At 35.6% G+C, this 22,373-nt stretch overlaps 3 protein-coding genes across 4 annotated transcripts; 1 reads left to right on the top strand and 2 right to left on the bottom strand.

Annotated features, from left to right (window-relative positions):
* Nucleotides 1–2,240: 2,240 nt before the first annotated feature.
* On the bottom strand, nt 2,241–4,819 carry LOC125825420 (GDSL esterase/lipase At4g28780-like). Its single transcript, XM_049504762.1, has 5 exons — nt 4,582–4,819; nt 4,262–4,389; nt 2,929–3,171; nt 2,552–2,804; nt 2,241–2,470 (listed from the first exon to the last, which is right to left on the bottom strand). The coding sequence occupies exons 1-5, from the start codon at nt 4,817–4,819 to the stop codon at nt 2,241–2,243; spliced, it is 1,092 nt and encodes a 363-aa protein (XP_049360719.1).
* Nucleotides 4,820–5,882: 1,063 nt separating this feature from the next.
* On the top strand, nt 5,883–14,327 carry LOC125825506 (tetraspanin-20-like). 2 transcript variants are annotated; one of them, XR_007442861.1, is made up of 6 exons: nt 5,883–6,263; nt 6,512–6,611; nt 9,717–9,797; nt 9,901–10,168; nt 10,583–10,786; nt 13,781–14,327. XR_007442861.1 is itself a non-coding variant. In XM_049504830.1 (6 exons), the coding sequence occupies exons 1-6, from the start codon at nt 6,028–6,030 to the stop codon at nt 13,832–13,834; spliced, it is 780 nt and encodes a 259-aa protein (XP_049360787.1). In that variant the 5' UTR covers nt 5,883–6,027; the 3' UTR covers nt 13,835–13,850. The 2 variants fall into 2 exon arrangements, 1 of the variants encoding a protein (XP_049360787.1); XM_049504830.1 differs by having other exon boundaries at nt 9,901–10,005; nt 13,781–13,850.
* Nucleotides 14,328–16,465: 2,138 nt separating this feature from the next.
* LOC125825409 (uncharacterized) lies at nt 16,466–21,727 on the bottom strand. Its single transcript, XM_049504750.1, has 6 exons — nt 21,408–21,727; nt 20,083–20,229; nt 19,678–19,751; nt 17,747–19,585; nt 17,313–17,463; nt 16,466–17,216 (listed from the first exon to the last, which is right to left on the bottom strand). Exons 2-6 carry the CDS (start codon nt 20,219–20,221, stop codon nt 16,492–16,494), a joined length of 2,928 nt encoding a protein of 975 aa, XP_049360707.1. The 5' UTR covers nt 20,222–20,229; nt 21,408–21,727; the 3' UTR covers nt 16,466–16,491.
* Nucleotides 21,728–22,373: the final 646 nt, after the last annotated feature.

The raw sequence follows: 22,373 nt of genomic DNA, 5'->3' as shown, positions 1-22,373 counted from the left end.
GTTTAAATATGATTTTGACTACATGAGTAGATAGCTAATGCGTTAAGGAACTCGTACGACTTTACGGAATTGAATTCGGGCGAGTAGAATTCCCAAAATTGATCTTAGCGTGAACGGGTAGTTTCTGAGTGTCGTTGGTTGAAGGTGTGTTGTGAAATAAAGGTCTTGGAATTCTTTAAATAACTCATTGTTTCGTATAAGCCGCTTTGGCGGTGATTTTGGTCGCCAGGGCGGGGCCGTTGTAGCGGGCTAGTGCCGTTGTGGCGGGCTAGACGCAACTTAAAGTCGTAAATAAACCCCAAAAATGTTTTATTCTGAAATTTTTGAATTTGAGAGCTAAGGAACGAACCCATGTCTTTTCTTGACGGTTTTCCACCATTCTTGAGGCTAAAGGTAAGATTTAACTCCACAAATCCGTTTTTCGATCCGTAGAACGTAATCTAATGAGTAATTATCGATAGGGGAGGGTTTTGATCTAGAATCTATGGTGGAAACAACCCTAATTTGGATATTTGGGATCATGGGGTTGATTTAGGGTTCATAGAATTGTTAGTAATCCGGGTAATTAGTGATTGTTTATTGATTCTCGTATTATATTGATTGTTTGTAGACCAAGAACAAGCGGAACGAATCTAGAAAGGGAAGAATCAAATTTCTTAGGGTTCTAGCTTGTTTCGAGGTAGGTGATGGTTGTGATTCTATGATTGTGTGATGTATGTTTGTTCTTGCTTCATTATGATACATGTTTGTATGCGAATGTTGCATTATTGATCACACTAATTGTAAATGAGGATATATGAATGATGAATGCCATGAATTATGACTTGATTGTATGATTATGAGAATGTACTTTGTGATTGTGATTGTGGCTTGTTGAATGGATCGGATTTTGCATTCCGACACACTAACTTGGATCGATTGCCACGTTCCGGCATAAAGATTGGATCGGGTACCATGTTCTGATATGCTAACAGTTTGGGTTTAGGTTCCATGAGAGGACCAATGATTTGATATAATTGTGTATCTTGAGAAATATGAAGTTGTTTGTTGTTCGTAAATGATGATGATATTGTATATGTTCGATATATGCATGTGATTATATTGTTGTAATGGCTTATGTATGTTACACTTAGTGGGATAGCCGTGTGATCCTACCAGTACATTGTGGTTGTGTACTGATACTGCACTTGCTCTTTCTTTGTTGAGTACAGGGCATCTTCAGGCGGCTATTGACAAATCTCGTTTAGAAGATCAGTGATCGTCGTTCGAATTCAAGGGTGAGCCAGTTCTTCCAGGATGTCATGAGTTCTCTTTCGTCTATGTCCATCATTTCAGACTTAGACTATTGTATTGGGATTTCTTATGTTTAGTATGGGGTTGTACCCCTTCTCGTTTAGACTTATGTTTGAACTTTAGATGTTTTGGTACATTGACTTTCAGGTTCTAGGTGTATTTTTCGCATTGTTAGTTGTTAAATCTTTTGAAAGTTTATGAGAACTTTAGTCTTTAGCTATTTAACTTGCTTCTGTAACTTAAATGCGTTAGTTTTTGGTTTAGTTGCTTGGTTTGGGTTGTAGTAGTGGTTCTCCCACCGGAGGGTTAGTGTGGGTACCAATCACGACGGTTTGGGTCATGACAATCCCTCCCGTCCCGGACAACCTTAAACTCGCCCCGCCCCTCATAGCCTTAAACTCACCCCACTTAGTTTTTGGTTTAGTTGCTTGGTTTGGGTTGTTGTAGTGGTTCTCCCACCGGAGGGTTAGTGTGGGTACCAATCACGACGGTCTGGGTCGTGACAATCCCTCCCGTCCCGGACAACCTTAAACCCGCCCCGCCCCGTATAGCCTTAAACTCACCCCACTCAGCACTCGTCCCGCCCCAATCCCTAGGTTTTAGCATATTCCGACTCATCAAAAAGTATTTTTTTCACATTTTTAATCCTAAAGCAAGGAAATTTCATTCTATCATATTGAGTTTTCCTCTGACATTTTAAGGATAATGTTGATTTGAAACATCCAAGTAACTTCATTGAATCTCAAGCTTCAATTAGCCAAATCATCAAAATGTCTCTTTTTGATAATTTCCTAAGTTGTTTTGCTGATACAGAAAAACACATGAACCGTAAAACATGACAACCCGAAAGAAGTACAAGGCACATATTTGATTGATACCAACTATAATTTTGAGCCCGTAAGAGTACATGTTTTATTGATATCAAATTCTGAGCCCGTAAGTTTGATCTACAGAGAATCGATGGCCATAATGGTGCTTAAATTCATAGGTGACATGTACTTGTTCGAACCAGTAAAAATAGTTTTAACAATGATCTTGTTCGCCTTTTCTGTTGGATGGAAAGCATCCCAAAACGCGTACTCATCTCTGTTGGTGCATAGATTAGATGCAGTCGTGCATAGTCCAAGTCCGTTGTAAGGTCCTTGTCCACAACATGCTATCTTTGATGTAACAAAACCTGTTCAATAATTTGTTGATTAGTCAATTTACTTAAGGATAATTATTAAGGTAAACAATATAAGAGCAATGTGTAGTGTACCGAATTCTTTTGGTTTGTCAATGAAATCATTCTGCAGTTCCATGGCATTGACGGCAACAAAGATATCAGAGGAAAGTTGTTGATTGAGACGCGTAGTCATTTGGACAAGTAGTGGGTTGAAAATTTTTGAAGCTTGTTGAAGTTCGTTAGCACATTCCCCATTTGAGCTCCACAAGGCTAGCTCTGCTGGGACACAACCAAGTGGTCCAGTTCCAGTAACTAGCACTCTTCTAGCTCCAAGATCATGTAGTCTCTGTATATGCATATTTCAAATACTAACTAAAATCATTTTCATCAACTAACTTACTGGGGTGTGAAATCAAGTCAAATACTGAACAAGTAAAGATGTATAGAGGAGAGAGTACTAAAGTCATTACAGTCAAAATCTTGCTGTACTCAGTAATAACGACATGAGAGTAATCCTGGATGTTGTACTGAAGTTGTCTAACGGAAATTGGTGTTAGGAAGTAGTTGTTGACATAGTCATTGCCACCAAGAGTAATAAGGACAAGCGCACCATTCACTAGCCGCGTAGTTTGTTCAGCTCCTATTAGAGCACTCACACGTTGCTGGTATTGTTGAAACAAGTCTAGTTGATCATAGATTCTTAATATATTCACCTACATATACCCAGTTTATCAAAATCGAATTACACTTACTTTTAACCAAAAAACAAATATAAAGTAAATAGACTTTTTGAATCTTTTAGTCTTATACTAAGCTAGCGTTTGATCCCAAGTTCTCAAATATTCTTGACAAATCATATTTGGGTGAAGATTCACCATGTGTTCTGGTCCCAAATTTTTCCAAAAGCATTTGACTATTTCAAAAAAATATAATTTATACCAAAAAGTTCTAAAAATTATTTGAAATACCTATATATTTATATTATCATTTTATAATGAATATGTTTCATTAAAATTAACCTTATAATATAATTGATAACAATCAACAATATAATAACAAAATAACAATATAGGCAAGACAATACATTAATCATATACTTAAAGTTGTCACTGATTCAGTTATATTTATAACCTATTAAACACAAATTGTTCCTTTTTCTCAATTTTATCACTCAAATTAGAACTCAAACTTTTTCGGAAGAGGTAGTAACAAATATTAGTTGGAATTAATAAATAATGGGTATTTTTTTATAAAATATAAAACTTTGGGGTAATTTTTTAATTTTTAAAAATTTCCAAATATTAGAACTTTGCCCAAATACTAGTTTTTTCTAGTATTTTTGGGGTACTTGACAAATATATTTACCAAGTTATATAACCAAACACCACTTCTCAAGTTTTTCCTAAATTTTTTCCAAGTATTCTTGGGGCCAAACGGGTCTTATATGTAGGTTGGAATGTACCAAGATATCATTTTATTGGTCGATTAGTTTTAAACATGTCTTTGAAATAGAATATAAAGATAGTGAGAGTCTAGACAAGCTTTTTTTTTTCTTTTCTTGTGGCTGTCAATTAAAAAAAAGTGTCGTTTGATGCATAGTTAATTCAATGGGTTGGGAAGATTAAACCTCATAAAAAATGTGCCAACCATACTAATTAAAGAAGTTACTACTTACATTAACGGTGCATACCATTTATTGATCCCTTTGACTTATGCTAGAGGATCAATTTTGTTTTTACCTCAAAGTAAGCCAAAAAAAAAGAAGTTGAAAAATAATATGCATAATATTTAATTTTGACTTACAAACTGTATCCCAGTATCGTTAAGTATTCCAATTCCAGCGGAAGCAAAATTTGCTCCCACTAGCAACTTGTCTCCATCAAGCGCAGGGTCCAAATACGGCAATGTTGGATCAGCGCCAAGTTGTTTGCCTGTTCATGCACATTTTCATTATACATAAATCGAAAGGATTTTCAACGTATTGAAAATGACTTAAATTTTTCATTCTCCCACCTATTGGATCGCGTCCTTAACTGAATCTACAATGTCCTCTTTTAACGAAATTATGAGATGAAACATGCAGGACTTAATAATGTCACACGAAAGACAATTTTCACACTTACTTATAAGATCAGCAATGTTTAAACCATTGGAGAAACGACCAGTAGGACGATGAGTTGGATAATCAACGCCATAAGGCGGAGAATCAGCTCGGGCAGTGGTTGCCAAGAAGTTGTTATTGCCATTGTCAACAAGTGAGTCCCCAAACACAAAAAAAGCACGAGGTGCACCATCAGAGTATGTTATAAAAGTTGTTATAACAACAATGGCTAAGGTGATAGCAAAACCTGGATTAGCCATTGGCAAAAAAAAATAAACTACAATGTGTTTGTGAGATGTTTAGTGTAAATGAGTAAAGTAATGAGTCATTTATTTATACAAACAAGAGGAGTGTTTTTGTTGTTGGTTGAAGTATAATAAATAGGTTGCTTTCCAAAAGCATGAGAGTGAGTAAAATATGGGGCCAATTGAGCAAAAGAACAAAAATTTTGACAATTGAGTTTCAATTTTACACCTTTGGAATAATTTCATGTCTATACTAGAAAGCTCTAAGGATTTAAAGTTCATCTGCAGGTGGCTGATCAATCTCCACCGACTCTTCAAATTTGTTTTGCCATTTGTGCATTAAACTGCGACTATAAGTTTTACGCATGAATAATATTGTTAAAAAAATGGATCCGGCTCTTCATTCTCATTGTCTCTATTTTTGAACTTCTTATTTGCATTAAACTGCGACTATAAGTTTTACGCATGAATAATATTGTTAAAAAAAATGGATCCGGCTCTTCATTCTCATTGTCTCTATTTTTGAACTTCTTATTTGAATCTATAGGTGTGAAATTGACGAGTTGGGATGAAATTGGATAAGTTAAAATAAATTGAGTTAATAAATAAGTTGGGCTAAAATCGGCTTAAAAGTTACTTGGAGTGAAATGAATTGGACTGAAATGACTAAAAAGAGGCTAGGTCACTTAAATATTTCATAGTTTCCATCAAATTTAACAAATAGTGTATACATTTAAATGTGAGTTCTCACTAAACGGAAATTCATAATTTATGTCAAATTTAACAAATAGATTTCAATAAATATTTTATTGAAGACTAAAAATATTACTAACTTTTAGCAAATATAATGGATCAAAAACTGTCAAATACATATTTAAAAGATCATATTTACTAACCTATGGTAAACTTAAAGGATTAGAAGTGTTAAATGCATAGTTATGGAACCATTTTGAACCTATGGTTAAAAAAAGGGATAACTTTGTTATTTTCTCTTAAATGACACCCAAAAAAAATAATATTTGTGCACTTGCCCCAAAATACCTGGCCCAATAATTGTGCTTACCTGAGAAGGAAACAAAAAGTAAAAAACAAAACCTTTTGCCAGCTCAATCATCATCATCCACAGTTTTTTGCTTGACCAAAAATGTACAGAACGAGGAACAGAGCATAGAGGGAACAATTCTACGATTATTAGGGTTTGTGGGTAGAAGAGGAATCTCAGAATGCCAACACCATGTTGCCAAGGTTTCACCGCATTTCTTCTGAAATTCCTCAATTTCTTACAAACTTTCATTGGTGTCTCCATCATCATTTACTCTGCCTATATGCTTAACCACTGGCACCACCACCACAACGATGTTCATGACGCCCAATTCCTCAATTTTGGCTCAATTGACGTTTCAAATTCTGTCGTCTCGGCTTTACCAGAGTTGAACAAAAATTCGCTTCCAGCTCCATGGTAATATTTGTTTTCCTGTTTTTATTTCTTTAGATTCAGGAGTTTGATGTTTGAGATCATATTTGTAAAAAAATTGGAGTGGCGAAGGGCGGAAGGGTTTACTACATAGGGTTACGGGAGGGAGAAATGGGGGAGGGGCAGTTAACCAACTCAGCTACTAAGATTTTCGAATTAGACTACTCAAATGCAACTGAACAATTCTTTTGGCGATATGATTAGTTATTGAAATGCTATTTTTGTTTCTTCAGGTTTATATATGCATTCATGGGAATTGGCGTCATCTTATGTTGTATCACTTGTATTGGGCATGTTGGTGCTGAAGCTGTTAATGGGTGTTGCCTTTGCTTTGTATCCTTTTTACTCTTTTGTGTTCCACTCCTTCCATTTTTTATGTTTCTTCCAGATGTATGTATAATCACTGTTAAGTTGTTATCCACAATGCATAACTTTTGGGTTGATTATGTAGCTGAAAGAAACTGATATGTTAGTTAGAACTGAACGCACATTCAGCTCTGTCATAGGTGGATGCCTATTAATATGTTGTCTCTGAATAGGAGTTGCGTGATATGAGTTACTCAGAACTGGAGTGTTTCATCCTTCACACAAATCTGTTTGGAGAGTATATGATGAAAGGGATATTTTCGCGAGGAGTAGAAAGCTAAAACACATGAATTGTCTTGAATGGATAGTCTGATCTTAGTATGGAGCTTCCAGGTTTCCAGTTTTAACTATAGCGGGAATTGCTAACTTCAACAACAACATACTCAGTATAGTACCACAAGTGGTGTATGGTGAGGATAGAGTGTACACAAACCTTATCTTTACTTGTTAGGTAGGGACGTTGTTTCCAAAAGACCCTCGACTCAAAGAAAGCAAAGACACAACATATGAAGATGTAAGCAATAGCAGGAAAGTAAGGAAGTAGAGGCGTACGAGACAACAAGTAGTAATAGAAAATAATAAGAATATGGACGTAGTAAAATAATATAAATACTGAAAGTAATACAAATACTACTAGCCGGAGAAACCAGGTGTAAAACTATCTACTAGTAGCCTTCTACCTGAATCCTCGACCTCCACACCCTCCTATTAAGGGGTATATCCTTGGTAAGTCGAAGGCTTGCCATGTTTTCAGCTTACCAGGTTTTGCCTAATTACCTCTTCCCAATACTTCTTTGGTCTACCCCTATCTCTCCTCAGTCCCTCCATCGTCAACCTCTCACACCTCCTCATTGGGCCGTCCATGCATCTCCTCTTGATATGTCTGAACCATCTCAGTCTAGGCTCTTGCATCTTGTCTGCCACATAGGCCACTTCCACTTTGGCTCGAATATCTTTATTTTTGATCATATCTCTCCTTGTAAGCCCACACATTCATCTTAACTTTCTATTTCCACAACTTTTATCTTCTGTATATTGAAGTTCTTGACTAGCCAACACTCGACCTCATTCAACAAAGCCGATCTAAATACTATTGAGTAGAACTTACCTTTTAAGTCTTAGTGACACATTTTTATCAGATAAGACACCAGAAGCTAGCCTCCATTTCAACCATCCCTCACCAATACAATGTGTGACATCCTCGTCTATCTCTCTGTTGCCTTGAATAATAGCCCTTAGGTACTTGAAAATCCCTTTCTTGGAGATGACTTGAGAATCCAACCTCACTTCCACGTTCGCTACACGAGGCACATCAATGAACTTGCACTCCATGTACTTTATCTTAGTCCTGCTCAGTCTGCAGGGTTTGTCTCCATACACAAGCTTGTTGTTAACTCCGCTATGCGTCTCATCAATCAGTACAATGTCATCAACAAATAACATGCACCAGGCACCTCCCATCCCATTGAATGCGTTATGTCAGAACATCCATTGCCAAAGCAAATAAAAACGGGCTAAGAGCCGACCCCTAATGCAATCCCATTACGACTAGAAAGTGACATGAGTTTCCTCCCCCTATCCACACATGGGTCTTAGCTCCATTATACATGTCCTTAATAGCCCTAATGTATAAGATTGGAACACCTTTAGCCTCCAAATCTTCATAGAACCTCTCTCAGAACTTTGTCATATGCTTTTTCAAGATCAATGAACATCATATGAAAGTCCCTCTTCCTTTTCGTATATTTCTCCACCAATCTCCGTACAAAGTGATGACTTTCATAGTCGATCACCTTGGCATGAAGAATTGGTTCTCGAAAATAAAAACACTCCTTCTTACTGTTATCTCAACCCTTCTCTCCAAACTTTCATAGTGTGACTCAACAACTTGATACCCCTATAGTTATTGCAATTTTAAATATCACCCTTGTTCTTGTACAACAGAATAATAGTACTCCACCTCCACTCCTAGGGCATCTTTGTAGTTCTAAAGATGACATCAAACAATCCAGATAACCATTCCAGACCCGCTCTTCCCGCGCTTTTTTAGAATTCCATCGGAATCTCATTCGGTCTGGTCGCTCTACCCCGCTCATCTTACACATAACCCCTCTACTTCGTCAAGCTTAATGCGCCTACAATACCAAAAATCTTGATAGCTCTCAGAGTGATCTAGATCCCCCAACACCATACTCTTGTTCTCGTCTTCATTCAAGAGTTTGTGAAGTATGTCGGCCAACTTTGTTTGATAAGTTCATTTGCCACCAATACATTGCCCTCCTCATCCTTGGTGCACTTCACTTGGTCTAGATCGCGGGGATGATTAACTTCTCACTTAAAATTTCATTGGCTTGGATTTTATTGATGTTCTTGGCTATTAATCTGCGCTCATTGATGAGACGGCGACATAGAGAAGATGGTATACCCTTTGTCATGCTTCAAAAAACAAATCAAGAGGGAAGGGTGTCGAGGAGACTGACACAAAAAGCTCTTCCTGTTCTCATTTTGTAAAGAAAAGGAATTTGGATCAGTCCTAAGGGGAAAGTAAGTCTGTAGACCCTCTTGAGGTCACCACTGCATTCCTATGTTTTACGGCCTTTATCGACTACAGCCGATCGACGGAAGGCATCTCTGATCCACCGATTCACCACTGAACGGCTTTGGCTTTCTAGGTTGGTTTAGATTGATCCTAACCGAATGATGGTGAATTACTTCTCGCTAGAGGTAGGGCTCAGGCTTGTCCGCAGCAGGACTTATTGGGCTTTTTAAGGTAGACCAAGCCCTAGATAAGGTGAATCTTACTTTAGAGAATTATCCTTTTCGTGCTTTCAATCTGCTTACTTTGAATAAAGAGAAAAAAACAAAAGAATAGATAGGCGGAAAGGCGTTTCCCCCCCTAATTTTACTATGTCTTTTCGTTTCTTTCCGGCATTTACTATGACCAAATGAAAAATAAAAGTTAAGTTGTCCCATTGGTCATCATTATACTTCTTCAATTAAGTGCTACTTCATGAATTGATATAAACAGCTAGTACTGATTGACTGTTAGCCTTGACCACTTAAAAATACTAGTACTCTCTGCTAATGATGACTTTTGTACTCTTGGAAGTAAGTCTGGTTGCATTTATTGCAATTGATCATCATTGGGAGAAGGTGAGCTGTTTGTTTCAGATCTAGTCTTCTCCTGGTGTAGAGTTTCTATCCTGGTTTACCTGTTAATAATTCAAATTCAGACACCTGTTTTGTCTCCTCCTAGGATCTTCCAACGGACCCAACTGGAGAACTTCACAGCCTCCGCACCTTTATTCAACAAAATATGGATGTTTGTAAGTGGATTGGCATTGTTGTTGTCGTAATTCAGGCAGGTTTTCTTTGAACTTGAAGGTCTTCTAAGATTTTATTTTGTGTTCCTTGTTTGTTTTTGAATACCTTCATCCAGACTAGGTGATGCTTCTCGTTAAGGTGGAAATTGAGAAAGTTGGGATTACTAATGTATATGTTATCTGGAACATGCTTCAGAATAGGTAGAATCTGCCATTATTATTATTGAAAAGGTGTTGCATCAACTTTGCCTGATGTTATATTAATCAACTTAGCCTTTGGGCAAGGAGCATCTTACAGAGCAACTAGGAAAGAAGATCAAAAGATCTTGTGCGGGTTCTTACAGATAGTATGTTTTCTTTTACTGGGGAAGGGATGTGAAATTCCCCGGTATATACTCTTTACATATGATACATGCTAAAATTTGTGTTTTATCAACTTATGAGCACGAGTGGTGGACAAGAATGAAAGACATGGTCAAAACAGTAGTAAATCAACCCGCTTGTGGTTTTTGGCTTGTGCTCTTGTGATTGATTTAGTATTTTAAAGATTCTTCTAACTGTTTGTTTGGTGTATGGTCCATGTTGTGCTAAAATCTTATTCTTCGTCATTTCCAGGCATTCTCCTTATTTCTCGCAGTTGTTCTCAGAACTTTGGTTAGTAGCCCTAAACTAAATTATGATATGGAGGGAGATTATGATGTTGTTGGAAGAACGAGGGAGCCACTGCTTGATCCACGTTTAAGCCAAACATCTGGGTTGGCTAAAGGTGATGCAAGAGGTGGCCATTCTGACATCTGGAGTTCACGGATGAGGGAAAAGGTAAGTTTTAAAGATGTATAATATGAATACATTAAAGGGCATCAATTAGGCTGGTATTTTGATTTGCTTAGCAGCCTACTGGCTAGTTAGACAAGCTCTAGACTTCGAGGTTTAAATGGTAAAATTAGTTTTTTGCGGATTAATATGTCAAGAAATGGTTGCATTCTGTGGTTGGATCCCTAATAGGCAAAGATCAGGTTGCTTATGCTCCCTTGCACCTGTTCCTTGACAATGTCTAAGAGAGAGGGTTAGCACATATTATTGAAGTTACTGAAGAACCTTATCATGTCTTGTCGGTAGTTTGCAGTCACTACTAAAAACAAGGAAAAAATGACAGACAAAAAATGATGGACGGCGTAATTCCAAAATGCGACGCCATTTGCGACGCTGTCCATCATTTTTATTTTTAATTTTTTTTTACAAAAAGCGACATATAGTGATTCTATGTCCGTCGCTTTTTTTGTTGGATTTTTATGCCATATATATATAATTAATAATTATTTATGTAATATGCATAGGAACGTCGTCGGTCGTTTTTAATTAAAAATAATTATTTATAAATTAAATAACGATGTCGTCTATCGTTTTTAGTTAATTTTAATTTATCATTTATTTTTTAAAAAAAGCGACGGACGACGTCACCTAGTCCGTCGCTTTTTGGTCAAACATTTTTAAAAAGCGACCAATGGCGCTCAAGTCCGTCACTTTTTTGGTCAAACATTTTTTAAAAAGCGGTGGACAAAGCGACATCGTAAGTCGCTTTTCTTAAAATATCTAGGAGATAGACGCAAATTTCCTCATTCTCTCTTTTCCTCTTCCTTCTCTCTAGAAATAGACACAAACCACCCATACTGCCACCACTGTCGCCGCCGCCCTCATCCCTACTACGCTGACTGTCGCAAACCTCAGCCCCTTGTTGCCCCATCCTCTCTCCCTTCTTATTAAATTAAGGTTAGAGTTCGTGTTTATTTTAGTTTTTTTCAATATGAGTAATTTTTTATTTGTTAGTTTGTTTATTCTATTTAGTTTGTTGAATTTATGTTATTAACATAGTTAGTTTATATATTTGATTGTTAGTTAGTGAATGAATTTAAAATTTTGATTGTAGGGTTTTAGTTTGAATTGGGGTTTTTTCCTTAATTAGATTGAGAATTGAGTATTTTTGAGTTGGAATTGAAGTGTTTTTGAAGTTAGAAGTTAGAACTAAGAAGTGATTAGAAGTTAGAACTAGTTGAATTTTTGAACCTAGATACTTGAATATAATATGTTTGAAAGTTGAACTTAGAAAAATATTGGATTGTATGATTTTTGAAGTTTAGAACTAATTACTCCCTCCGTCCCATTTTATGTGGCACTTTTCGGATTTCGAGATTCAAACAAGTCTATTTTTGACCGTAAGTTTTTCATAAATCTTTTAAACATTTTGAATTATCAATTATTGTGACTTATAATACTTTTTACGTAGTTTACAAATATATAAATTTCATTCCAAAAATTTGAAGATTCCATGTGCAAATTGTCGGTCAAATTTAAACTGTTTGACTCTCGAAAAACGAAAAGTGTCTCATAAATTGGGACAGAGGGAGTAGAAGTTAGATAATCAATGTAATAAACTTGAATTTTAGGATTTTTGAAGTTGAACTTAAAAGTTTTTTTGGTTTGTATAAATTTTGAACTTTTAGACTTTTGAACTTTAGATACTTGAATTTTAGGATTTTTGTCATTACATACTTGAACTTGTTAATATGTTTAAACTAATTAATATAATTAAAGTTCAAAAATCCTAAAATTCAAGTATCTAAAGTTCAAGTTCATGAAGTTCTAAGTTCTAATTAATTAGTTCTAAAGTCTAAAATTCAATATTTATACAAACTAAAAAAACTTCTAAGTTCAACTTTAAAAATCCTAAAATTCAAGTTCATGACATTGAATATCTAATTAGTTCCAAGTTCTAATCAGTTCTAAACTTCAAAAATCATACAATCCAATTTTTTTTGAAGTTCAACTTTCAAACATTCTATTTTCAAGTATGTAAGTTCAAAAATTCAACTAGTTCATACTTCTTAGTTCTAACTTCAATTTCAACTCAAAAATACCAATTGACAATCTAATTCAAAAAACCTCAATTCAAATTAAAGCTCTAAAATCAAAATTATAACTTCATTCACTAACTAACAATCAAATATACAAACTAACTATGTTAATAACATAAATTCAACAAACTAAATAGAATAAACTAACTAATAGTTAAAAAGTTACTCAAATGAAAAAACTAAAATAAATACAAACTCTAACCTTAATTTAATAAGGAGAGAGAGGGGATGGGGCAGCAGGGGCCGAGGGCGGTAGTGTGGGTGGTTTGCGTCTGTTTCTAGAGAGGAAAAGAGAGAACGAGGAAATTCGTGTTGTCTCTCATATATTTTAAGAAAAGTGACGGACGACGTTGCTTTTTTAAAAATGTTTGACCAAGCAAGCGACATCGTCTGCCGCTTTTTAAAAATGTTTGACCAAAAAGCAGCGGACTAAGCGACGCCATCCATCGCTTTTTAAAAGTAATAATTGATAAATTAACGGACGCTATCGTTATAAATAATTATTTTTTAATTAAGAGCGACGGACGACGTCCCTACGTATATTAAATAAATAATTATTAAGTATATATATATTTGGCGCAAAAAAAGCACTGTCAGTCGCTTTTTGTAAAAATAATTAAAACGATGGATAGCGTCGCAAATGACATTGCATTTTGAAACGGCGTCGTCCATAATTTTTTCCCTCTTCTTTAGTAATGTACATGAGATTCTTAATTTTGGAACATGTTAACTTGGGTGCTTTATTGCAATGCTGAATACTTATGAACTTCATCTGCTTTTTCTTCAACAAGATTATCATGTGGGGACAAGGCTGTTTATGTAGATTTGCTGATCCACACTTTAACCAGATGAATTTATATTTCTGAATTATTTATTTTCGTTGTTGACCTTTGGAATCCAGTATCATTTGGATGGAGAATCAAGACATCATATACCAAACCCAAATCCATCATGAGGATAGTAAGAAACACAGAGGACATGACGTTGAATCTCATGGAGTAGATAAACTGGCAACATGGCTGAGTATGAAGCCTTGTTCAATGATTGTGTACCATAAATTATAAACCTTTTGTTTGTTGTCAGTTTATGTAGGCAGTGTACATATGTCTGCAGAAAGACATTGCAAAGCTGGGATGTAGAGAAATACATAACTCGCTTGTTAATAGGATCCTTTGTTGAGAAGCACTTTACCAGAGTGCATTTCTAGTTTGGTGTCATAGTGAAATTTGTTCTCTTTTTAATTCTTCCAAATGTAGCAACAATTGTGTCGATGTATGGTTTTCCAAGCCTGATTGATCTCTGCTTATTTTTCGTAAGTAAATACATAGAAAAGTAGTATAGCTTAGTTTTATCTGTACACATTCTCACAGAACATGATAGGTGTAAGGATCCTCCTCAAAAGGAGTATGAATACCTCCTATTTTAGCTAGGAGAATTATTTCTTTTCTGTAGTTATACCGTTTTAACCAACACAGAGTACATTAAAAAATAATGATAAGGATCTGACTTTGTTGGCAAATGCTATTTGAGTGCATTTGGCTCATTATATTCCCAGGTGTTCTTAGAAAATAATGTCCGGTTTAAGTATTTGGCGTGAAAGAGGGATGACTGCAATGGTGCTCTAGTTCGCAAGGAGAAACTAGCTGAATGCCTTGGGAGTGCAAAGCCTTCATATTTCGAATTTTTGTTCTCTATTTTTAAGGACAAGGACTGTGTACATATCTTGGCAATTGCATTGTGGAAGGTGTTGTATAAAGTGATTTCTGTAATTTGTTGGTTAAGAAAGAAATCTTTACACCTCCATGGAACTGAGTTTGGAATCATAGAGCTGAGTATGCTCTGCTGATGGTGATAACTGATATAGTTGTAGATAATAAAACGACAGCTAGGTTAAAATTCATTAAAACTGCCTGGAAAGAAATTAACTCATGAAAGAACAGTCACTTAAGCGCATTCACTAGTAAATGAAGGGTAGATAACATTTTGAAGTTTTATTAAGGTTCATGAAGCACCTGTAGACATGATTCTATCAGACGTGCTCCATATATAAAAGGGATTATATTTCCTTGAAACATCATCTCACAAAGATACATAAAATATTGTCTTTGTGATCTCAAATATACCATAAACTCTGAGGATATTCATATCAAGACGTGGTTGAACTCTTATAATTTTAATAATTTAATATCTATATATTTAAAATTTATTGCAAACAACACCTTTCACCAACCCATCCCCAATTATTTTAATAGTAATAATAAGGAAATGTATAGTATAATATTGTAGTTGGTATGCATGTGATGGTTCTAGATTTGCTTGTGCACAGTGCACTGTCACTTTCATAGAATTGCACATACCATGACAAAACATCTTTTACTTGCTCATATCTTGTCGGTGTTCTGCTTTATTTTTCTAGTTATTCAAAAGAAAAATAATTCAGTTTTAACGAGTAGTCAAAAGAGTTGTTCAGCTGCCAGTCACAAGATTTTTCCTCCTCTTTCACTCTTGTTTTTTGGCTTCTGGTTAAAATCCCATCTAGCTGGTAAATTTGTACTTAAAATACAAACAAGGTACATTTCCTTTCCAGCTAAGAATATTCCGGTGGTTAATAAACAAAATGCACATTTGTGTCTGTATTCTATTTTTTATATTACAGTCAAAGCATATATGTATATACAAAATAATTTCAGATATAGATCAGTACAGATTTCATACACTTCACAACCAGGGGCGGCTCAACGTTATCGGAGGCCTAAAGCGAAATCTTAATTAGAGGCCTAAAATCTAAATAAACTTCACACGCATTTATTTAAAATTTATTTTTCTTACATTTTTAAATACAAAGTATTACTTAATATTTTTTATATATATAAATGATTTATTCGATTTCTTTTTCAATTATTAGTTTTAAATAAGAATTTATCAATTCAACGTTGAAAAATATTATTTTACTCGGACAATCATTATATGAATTGTTAACATAGTTCTACAAGTAATAAGTTGACAAATTTCAAATAAATATAAGAGTTAGAACTATAGCTTTGATGAAGTTGATAATTTGGTTACCCCACATTTTACAATGGTTGTTGTAATGCTTGAAAATCTAAGAAGAAATGGAAAAATAATTTACAATTCACTTTGTTCAACACTTTTCAACTATTAATTGATATTTTTGATAGAATATTACTCTAACTTATCAACAATTTAAAGAAGAGAGTGTAAAAGGAGTTAAAAATAATAAAATAATGTGAGTATTAGTGGAGAGAGTGTAAGAAAATAAAACAATATTTTCTTGATTTCTTCTATTTGAATGGGGTTGAAGAGAATAATTTTAAATATATACTTTTTATCATAAATAATTAATATTTTTTCTATACAAAATTAACACATAATTTATTTTTGGTAAAAAATTGAGGCCCCCTAAAATTGGGGGCCTAAGGCCAATGCCTTATTTAAGTAGGCATAGAGCCGGCCCTGTTCACAACATTAAACAAATTACTTGTAGGCAGTGTTGTTGGCAAATACAATAATACATACACAAACAACAATAATCTTATATAAATGTGCAAGAAAAAATGCAAAAAACAGAAGAAGAATTGGAGAGAAGGCTCATCACATTTTACCTGCCAATTCAACGACGGATTCATTCACAAGCTCTTCGAGCAACTTCTCTTCAATTTCGACTCCTACGTTGTCTAATTCTAATCTCAAGTTTTCAAGCCACATTTTGCCCATCACCTCCTTCCCTACCATTTCCTCAACAACCAGGCTGTTTAAGTCCCCACCATCAGTAGACAGATATTTCACTTCACTAGAAAACCATTCCTTCATCCGGTCCCACACTTGTTCCAATAATACTAGTCTAGTTCCCTGTGGCAGATTATTGTGGACCCCCATATAAGGTATGGCTTTTTGGAAGTTGTCTGCCCCATATCCTGCAATTTCTAGTAAAGCTGCATTTACACAATCAAACACAAGCTTTTGGGTTGATCTCCTTTGCCTTCGCTTAGACTCATGTAGTGTCTCCTTCTCATTCAGATCAATGTATTTTTCTCTGAGTGATGGGTCCAAAGGGCTTTCAGGAGAATGCCACATGGTTGAGAAAGCATCAGGCTGCACTTCATCAAGGCCGGCCACGGTTAGTAATGTTTGAACAAAAGAGAACCATTCACGTTCTACTTCCTCAGTCCTCTGAGTGGATGACGATGGTCTTACACAAACTGAACTGGCTGTATCTGCACAAGAATCGTCCCAGGACAATGTACGTGCAATTGATCCTATTGGAGGAGATTTGTCAATCAAATTGGACCTTAAAGGGTGAACAGATAACTCGGCACCTGTTAATTTGATTGGGGTGGGAGGAATACATTTAGTTTTAAACCAAGAAAGTAAAAAGAAGCAAAGAATTATGGGAGTTCGTTGACGACATTTACCATGACGGTCTGGCTTGATACCTCCAGATGATATACGTGTTGGATGGTCATCCTCTTCAAATGGTGTCTCCAAAACTGATATAGGACTTGGTTGGTCCTGGTTCTCACATAGGTGTCTGGCGCGCAAAGATCTTGCTCCGAAGAGCGCAACCTACAAAAGTGTTATAACATAAATCCGCTTTGAACTTCTTAAGTAGTCATGTTGACGCTATTTGAGTTCTCCATTTTCAGACAATTCCCACACATTAAAATGAAAAAGAGATTTTTTTAAAGACATCACAGAGTGATCTCATAAAATATGCAAGACATTGTAAATGCATGACATAAAAGATGTGTAGACCGAATCCACAAACAAAATAATGATGTAAAATGCAAATAACCCTTTTCCAACTTGCTACAGAGTAATAGGAAGAAACATCAGGTAACTGCTTTACCTCAAGAGAGGTTGCGGTTTGCTTCCCAACCAAATCTTCGCAAGTTAGTGCACATGATGATTCACGAATATTGGTTGTTGAGCACTCAACCCCTGGATCATCAACACCGCTATATTTGTCAAGTTCTGATAGAGAATGTAAAGGCTTTGCGCTGGACTGCAAGTCATCATTGGATTGCAAACACTTGGCTCCGTCTTTGTTTGGCTTTTTCGTTCTAGAGAAAAAGAGATTTGAGAACTTCCCTTTCAATGATGATTTTGTACTTCTAGATTTTGTTGTATGCTTGGGAAGGTCATTTTCTCCTGTCACGGGATCTGGGGCATCCACATTCAACTGTGAACTGAATGCAGTAGAGGATACAGGAACAAACATAGATCTCAAAAGATTCTTTGGTGACTTGTTGATACCTTCATCATCTTTGGATTTACTCACAGAGTTGGAATTTGAAATCTGGGAATCTTCTTTAATATTATCCTGCTCCATTCTACTGGTCGTCTTAATATCAGAAAGAGCAAGCATTTCACCTAAAGTGTTGCTGTTGCTTCTCCTCATTTGTCTTTGTTCTTGACAACTGCCATTAGATGCCACCATCGCCCACCTCTCCGAAAGTCGCTTCTTGGCTTCTCTGGAAACTGAAGATTCATGGGAATAAGAAGCACGGCTCAAGGAGGAACAAGAATAAGGGCTGCCAAACCTATTGATATATTCCCATGAGTGCCTAGAAGCTGGTGACATGACTTCAGAATCACTGAGATTTCCAGCTGCATACTCTTTTTCAGATTTATTAAATGAGCTTTCATCACCAATGTAGCCATTTGCAAATACAGAAGAAAGTAATGTTTCATCCCTTTGATGTCCACCTATGTTTACTCGCATGTGCTGTGTAATAGCCTTTGCCACTTCTCTTGATTCTTGAGCTTCATTAGCCTCCATGTTGACAAAACTTGTTTCAGTTTGTGATACTCTTGGTGATGCAGATGGTGAAGAACTTGCATCCCTAAAGTTGTGAGTCTTACCAAGACTTGGTTTTAATACGACTATTCGTGTAGCTTGAGCATGACTTTCATCAATGTTCCAACTTGCTACAGGAGGGGAAAATTCCATATGAGCTTTGGCCTTGTTGCCCTGGCCTATATGGATGGCTCTGCTTATATTTTTCTCATTTTTCTTCACTGATCCACTGAATTTACAATCATCAATCATCTTTGATGGTCTTAGAACAGTTATTCGCTTTGTTTCAGGAGGAGGAGGTATAGACTGCAAATTATATAAATGCTGAGTAAACATTGGATTTGGTTCTTGCAGAAACTTGAGGAACAGATCCGTGTTGGAACTTAAGACATCCAATGCATCTTGGAATTCCTTAGACTGGCGAAGTTGTTCATCTATGGATAAACATTTTGCTTCAATAAACTTCTGACGAACAAAAGCTGACTTCTTTTCAAAACTAATTTCATCGCGTTTTGCCTTTTGTGGGGATTTACTTCTCACAGAGTTCATTTTTGGGGGGTGCTGCCAAACTTCATAAACATCTTTATATTCATTCTGCTCGGGGTATTGATGTAATTCTTGCTGCAGTTCTTCCGTCAAGGATTCATTTTCGTCTTGGCAATAGCTGAAAGAGGAATCTGTATGACACCGTGAATGACCTCCAAAATGACTTCTTATAGCTGGAACAGATTTCTGCGGAAGAGCATCAAGCCCCATCAGTTTAGCAACAACACTAGGTGGATTGTGTCTAGAATCTATTTCCTTGGACATTTCTTGGGCTATGAGCATCTTCATTGGCGTTCCTTTTGATTTCCTGTTTGAATTAGTCCGCTTCAAATCCGAGACAACCTGCATGCACCATATCATTAGTATTAAGCCAAACTCTGCAGAAAATCAGCACCTTCCTCTCTATATAAATGTCACCTGGATAGAGGACGCACCATTTTTTCTTCTACTTGATCCTCAGAAGATGGCGGCAACCTCACCAGATCTGATTGGCTCCTTGAGAGTGAACCTGCAATAAGTTGGACCAGCTCAACATGCAGATTCGACCTCATAGTAATAGATAGAATAAACTACAGGGGCAAAAACTGAAGGTAGCATAAAATCAAATGAGAACAAGCCATGCTCGCGGGTTGTTTGAAGAATCAAAGGTCATATGTTCTATAATTGAAATCAACGTGTTTTTCTGCACAAACTAAATTACACAACCGTGCTTTAATTACGTTGTTTTCAATGCTCAATACGTTCATGGGATAAAAAGTTGAGTCAATATTCCACAGAAACAACATTCGTGACAATGAAAACGGGAGACAGAAAAACATATAAGTAGCAAAGAGTTTTACCATCACGATGTGGTTTATCTGTAAGCAACCTGTTTCCTGCCACCCCTGAATTCAAATCAAAAAGGTTCACCATTTGTCCCAAGCATCCTGGAGAAGGTTTATCATAAGTACGACTCCTGCCATTCTGAAGTCCATTCATCTTAATTCCTGAGATTGCATAATGAAGATCATAAATCCCAAAGTGCACATCAAGTAGTCCCTTCTGAAACTATACAAATTTTAAATCACCAACAATTTCTCACCTCTATTCATATCTACACAGAGATAGGCAGGCATTCAACATATGTTTAATATGGAAAAAGGTATGCTTTTACAGGTATAGACCTATCTATGAAAATAGAAAAAAGGGAGAGATTTGGGCAGAAAACAATTCAATATACAAAAAGCATCATTCTTCATTGACTGCGACTACATGAAACTATGAAAGGTAAAATCAAAGAGAAAATTACAGTGATCAATGACCGGACAAAGTAACCAAGAAACAAAAAATCATAGATGCTGAACAGAAGAAGATGAAAACTCAAACTGCACGCCTTGAAGCTTTCATGCAGAAAACTCTGAAGAGATTTAGTTGATTGAATTAATGGCATTCAGAATTTTGAAGAGTTTTTCAAAACAAAAATTTCACAATTTTGCAAAAAAAATGTTCTTCAACCAAATGCCACAAAACGCCATTGATCACTGTAATTTTATTGTTGTTGTAACCAAACGCCACAAAAGAAAATGTTTTCAGTTTTTGTAAGACTGAAAAACTGCTCCATAGTCGTTTTACTAAACAATTCCTTCAAGAGAAAGACCAACTGAAATACACTCCAAAAAAAGAGAACACACCTTTGCACTAGTATCATTCATGGCAAACATACAATCTATATCATTACATTATTTATACTTGTAAAATCATGTTAGAAATTTTCTACGAGTTTTTTTAATCATGTTTATAATAATTTTAAACTATTAATGTATTTTTGAAATTTTGTATTATTATGTTATTTTATTATATTATGAATTAAAAATTTAAAAATCCACCTTGCCCCATCTCATGCCCCACCTTTTAAAACACTAATACAGATCAGTCGCAGCTAACACACATAAACATCTATTACAGATATAAGTAATTTCAGAATGAATTGTTGGGCTCTCACCAATTTTGCATCAGTAAGTTCCTTTACAAGACGTAAATCATGGAAATAAACACAGATAATGATGGACTAAATAAAAATCAAACTAAAATTCGGAAATGTATTCACTGGAAAAGCACAATTACGCCAAAAACGAAAGAAAAACAAAGCAAAAGATGTATGTAGAGAGAGAACGATTCAATTTACCTTAGAAAAATGAGATCGAAAGGGATTGCAGAAAGCGAAAACAGAAAAAGCACCAGCAGCTCCACTAGAAGCTTCACAGCTCAAAGCAACAGAGTGAAGTCAGATAAATGCGATGTGCGTTTGCTTAAAGGTGTTTACCCCGTAGAGTGGTCGGTGGAATCGAAAAACTAACGTTCCGAAGAAAATGTGGCCGTGTATTCGGATTCGCGGACTGTTAACTGAAATTATTTTCACGGCAGAGTAGTCGCCGGTAAGATAGAACTGACATTCCGGCGAAATGTGACCGGAGATTGAGTTTCGCCTAAATTCTCAGATAAAAATGCTTCAGTCGAGTCTCAGATTAAAGTGGTGCTTCAGTCGAGCACTCGCCGATGTCGGAAATATGGCCGGAGATTCGTTCACCGACTAACGGACTAGACTAGTTTTTGTTTTATTTGTGATTATTAATGAGTCTTTTCCAGAGAGAAAGTAAAGGAGAAGTGAAATGAAAATTTTCTTCATCAATAAGGGAAGAATAAATAAACATTTCTAAATAAAGTAAATTTATTTGACAATGTGAAGTCCGATCCTTATTCTTTTACATAATTGTATTATGACCCACATTGTATTTTTTTCATTGACATTCGCCCTCCACACCAAAACACTATATAAGCATTCTACTTGAATTTTGTACCAATATATTATACTATGCTCATATATATATATATATATATATATATATATATTTAATATCCTTTAATTATTTGTATTGATACAAAATTATTCTTCATCTAGGCGCTGAATATAAAATATTGAAAATTGAATTGAATTTTTAAAAAATTTGACATTTGATAATTCGATATTTGGTATGGTATTCAAAAGTAAATTTTTAGAATTACGACATTTGGGTTTTGATTTGATATGAGCACTAGTATTATTTGGTATTCGATATTTTTTTTGAATACCAGAGTATTTACGTAATGAAGG

Source organism: Solanum verrucosum, unplaced genomic scaffold (assembly GCF_900185275.1).
Source record: "Solanum verrucosum unplaced genomic scaffold, falcon-dt-bn FXZP01000101.1, whole genome shotgun sequence".
In the NCBI taxonomy this organism is placed as follows: domain Eukaryota; kingdom Viridiplantae; phylum Streptophyta; class Magnoliopsida; order Solanales; family Solanaceae; genus Solanum; species Solanum verrucosum.
This window is presented reverse-complemented; position numbering and strand designations above follow the sequence as displayed.

Coding starts and splice junctions, on each gene's coding strand:
- LOC125825420 (XM_049504762.1), bottom strand. CDS start 4,819: ATGGCTAATCCAGGTTTTGCTATCACCTTAGCCATTGTTGTTATAACA. Junction 4,390..4,581: donor AAACATTGCTGATCTTATAA/GTAAGTGTGAAA, acceptor GTGCATGAACAG/GCAAACAACTTGGCGCTGAT. Junction 2,805..2,928: donor AGTACAGCAAGATTTTGACT/GTAATGACTTTA, acceptor ATGCATATACAG/AGACTACATGATCTTGGAGC.
- LOC125825506 (XM_049504830.1), top strand. CDS start 6,028: ATGCCAACACCATGTTGCCAAGGTTTCACCGCATTTCTTCTGAAATTC. Junction 6,264..6,511: donor AATTCGCTTCCAGCTCCATG/GTAATATTTGTT, acceptor TTGTTTCTTCAG/GTTTATATATGCATTCATGG. Junction 10,006..10,582: donor TTGTTGTTGTCGTAATTCAG/GCAGGTTTTCTT, acceptor CGTCATTTCCAG/GCATTCTCCTTATTTCTCGC.
- LOC125825409 (XM_049504750.1), bottom strand. CDS start 20,221: ATGAATGGACTTCAGAATGGCAGGAGTCGTACTTATGATAAACCTTCT. Junction 19,752..20,082: donor AGATAAACCACATCGTGATG/GTAAAACTCTTT, acceptor AACTTATTGCAG/GTTCACTCTCAAGGAGCCAA. Junction 17,464..17,746: donor AAACCGCAACCTCTCTTGAG/GTAAAGCAGTTA, acceptor ACACTTTTGTAG/GTTGCGCTCTTCGGAGCAAG.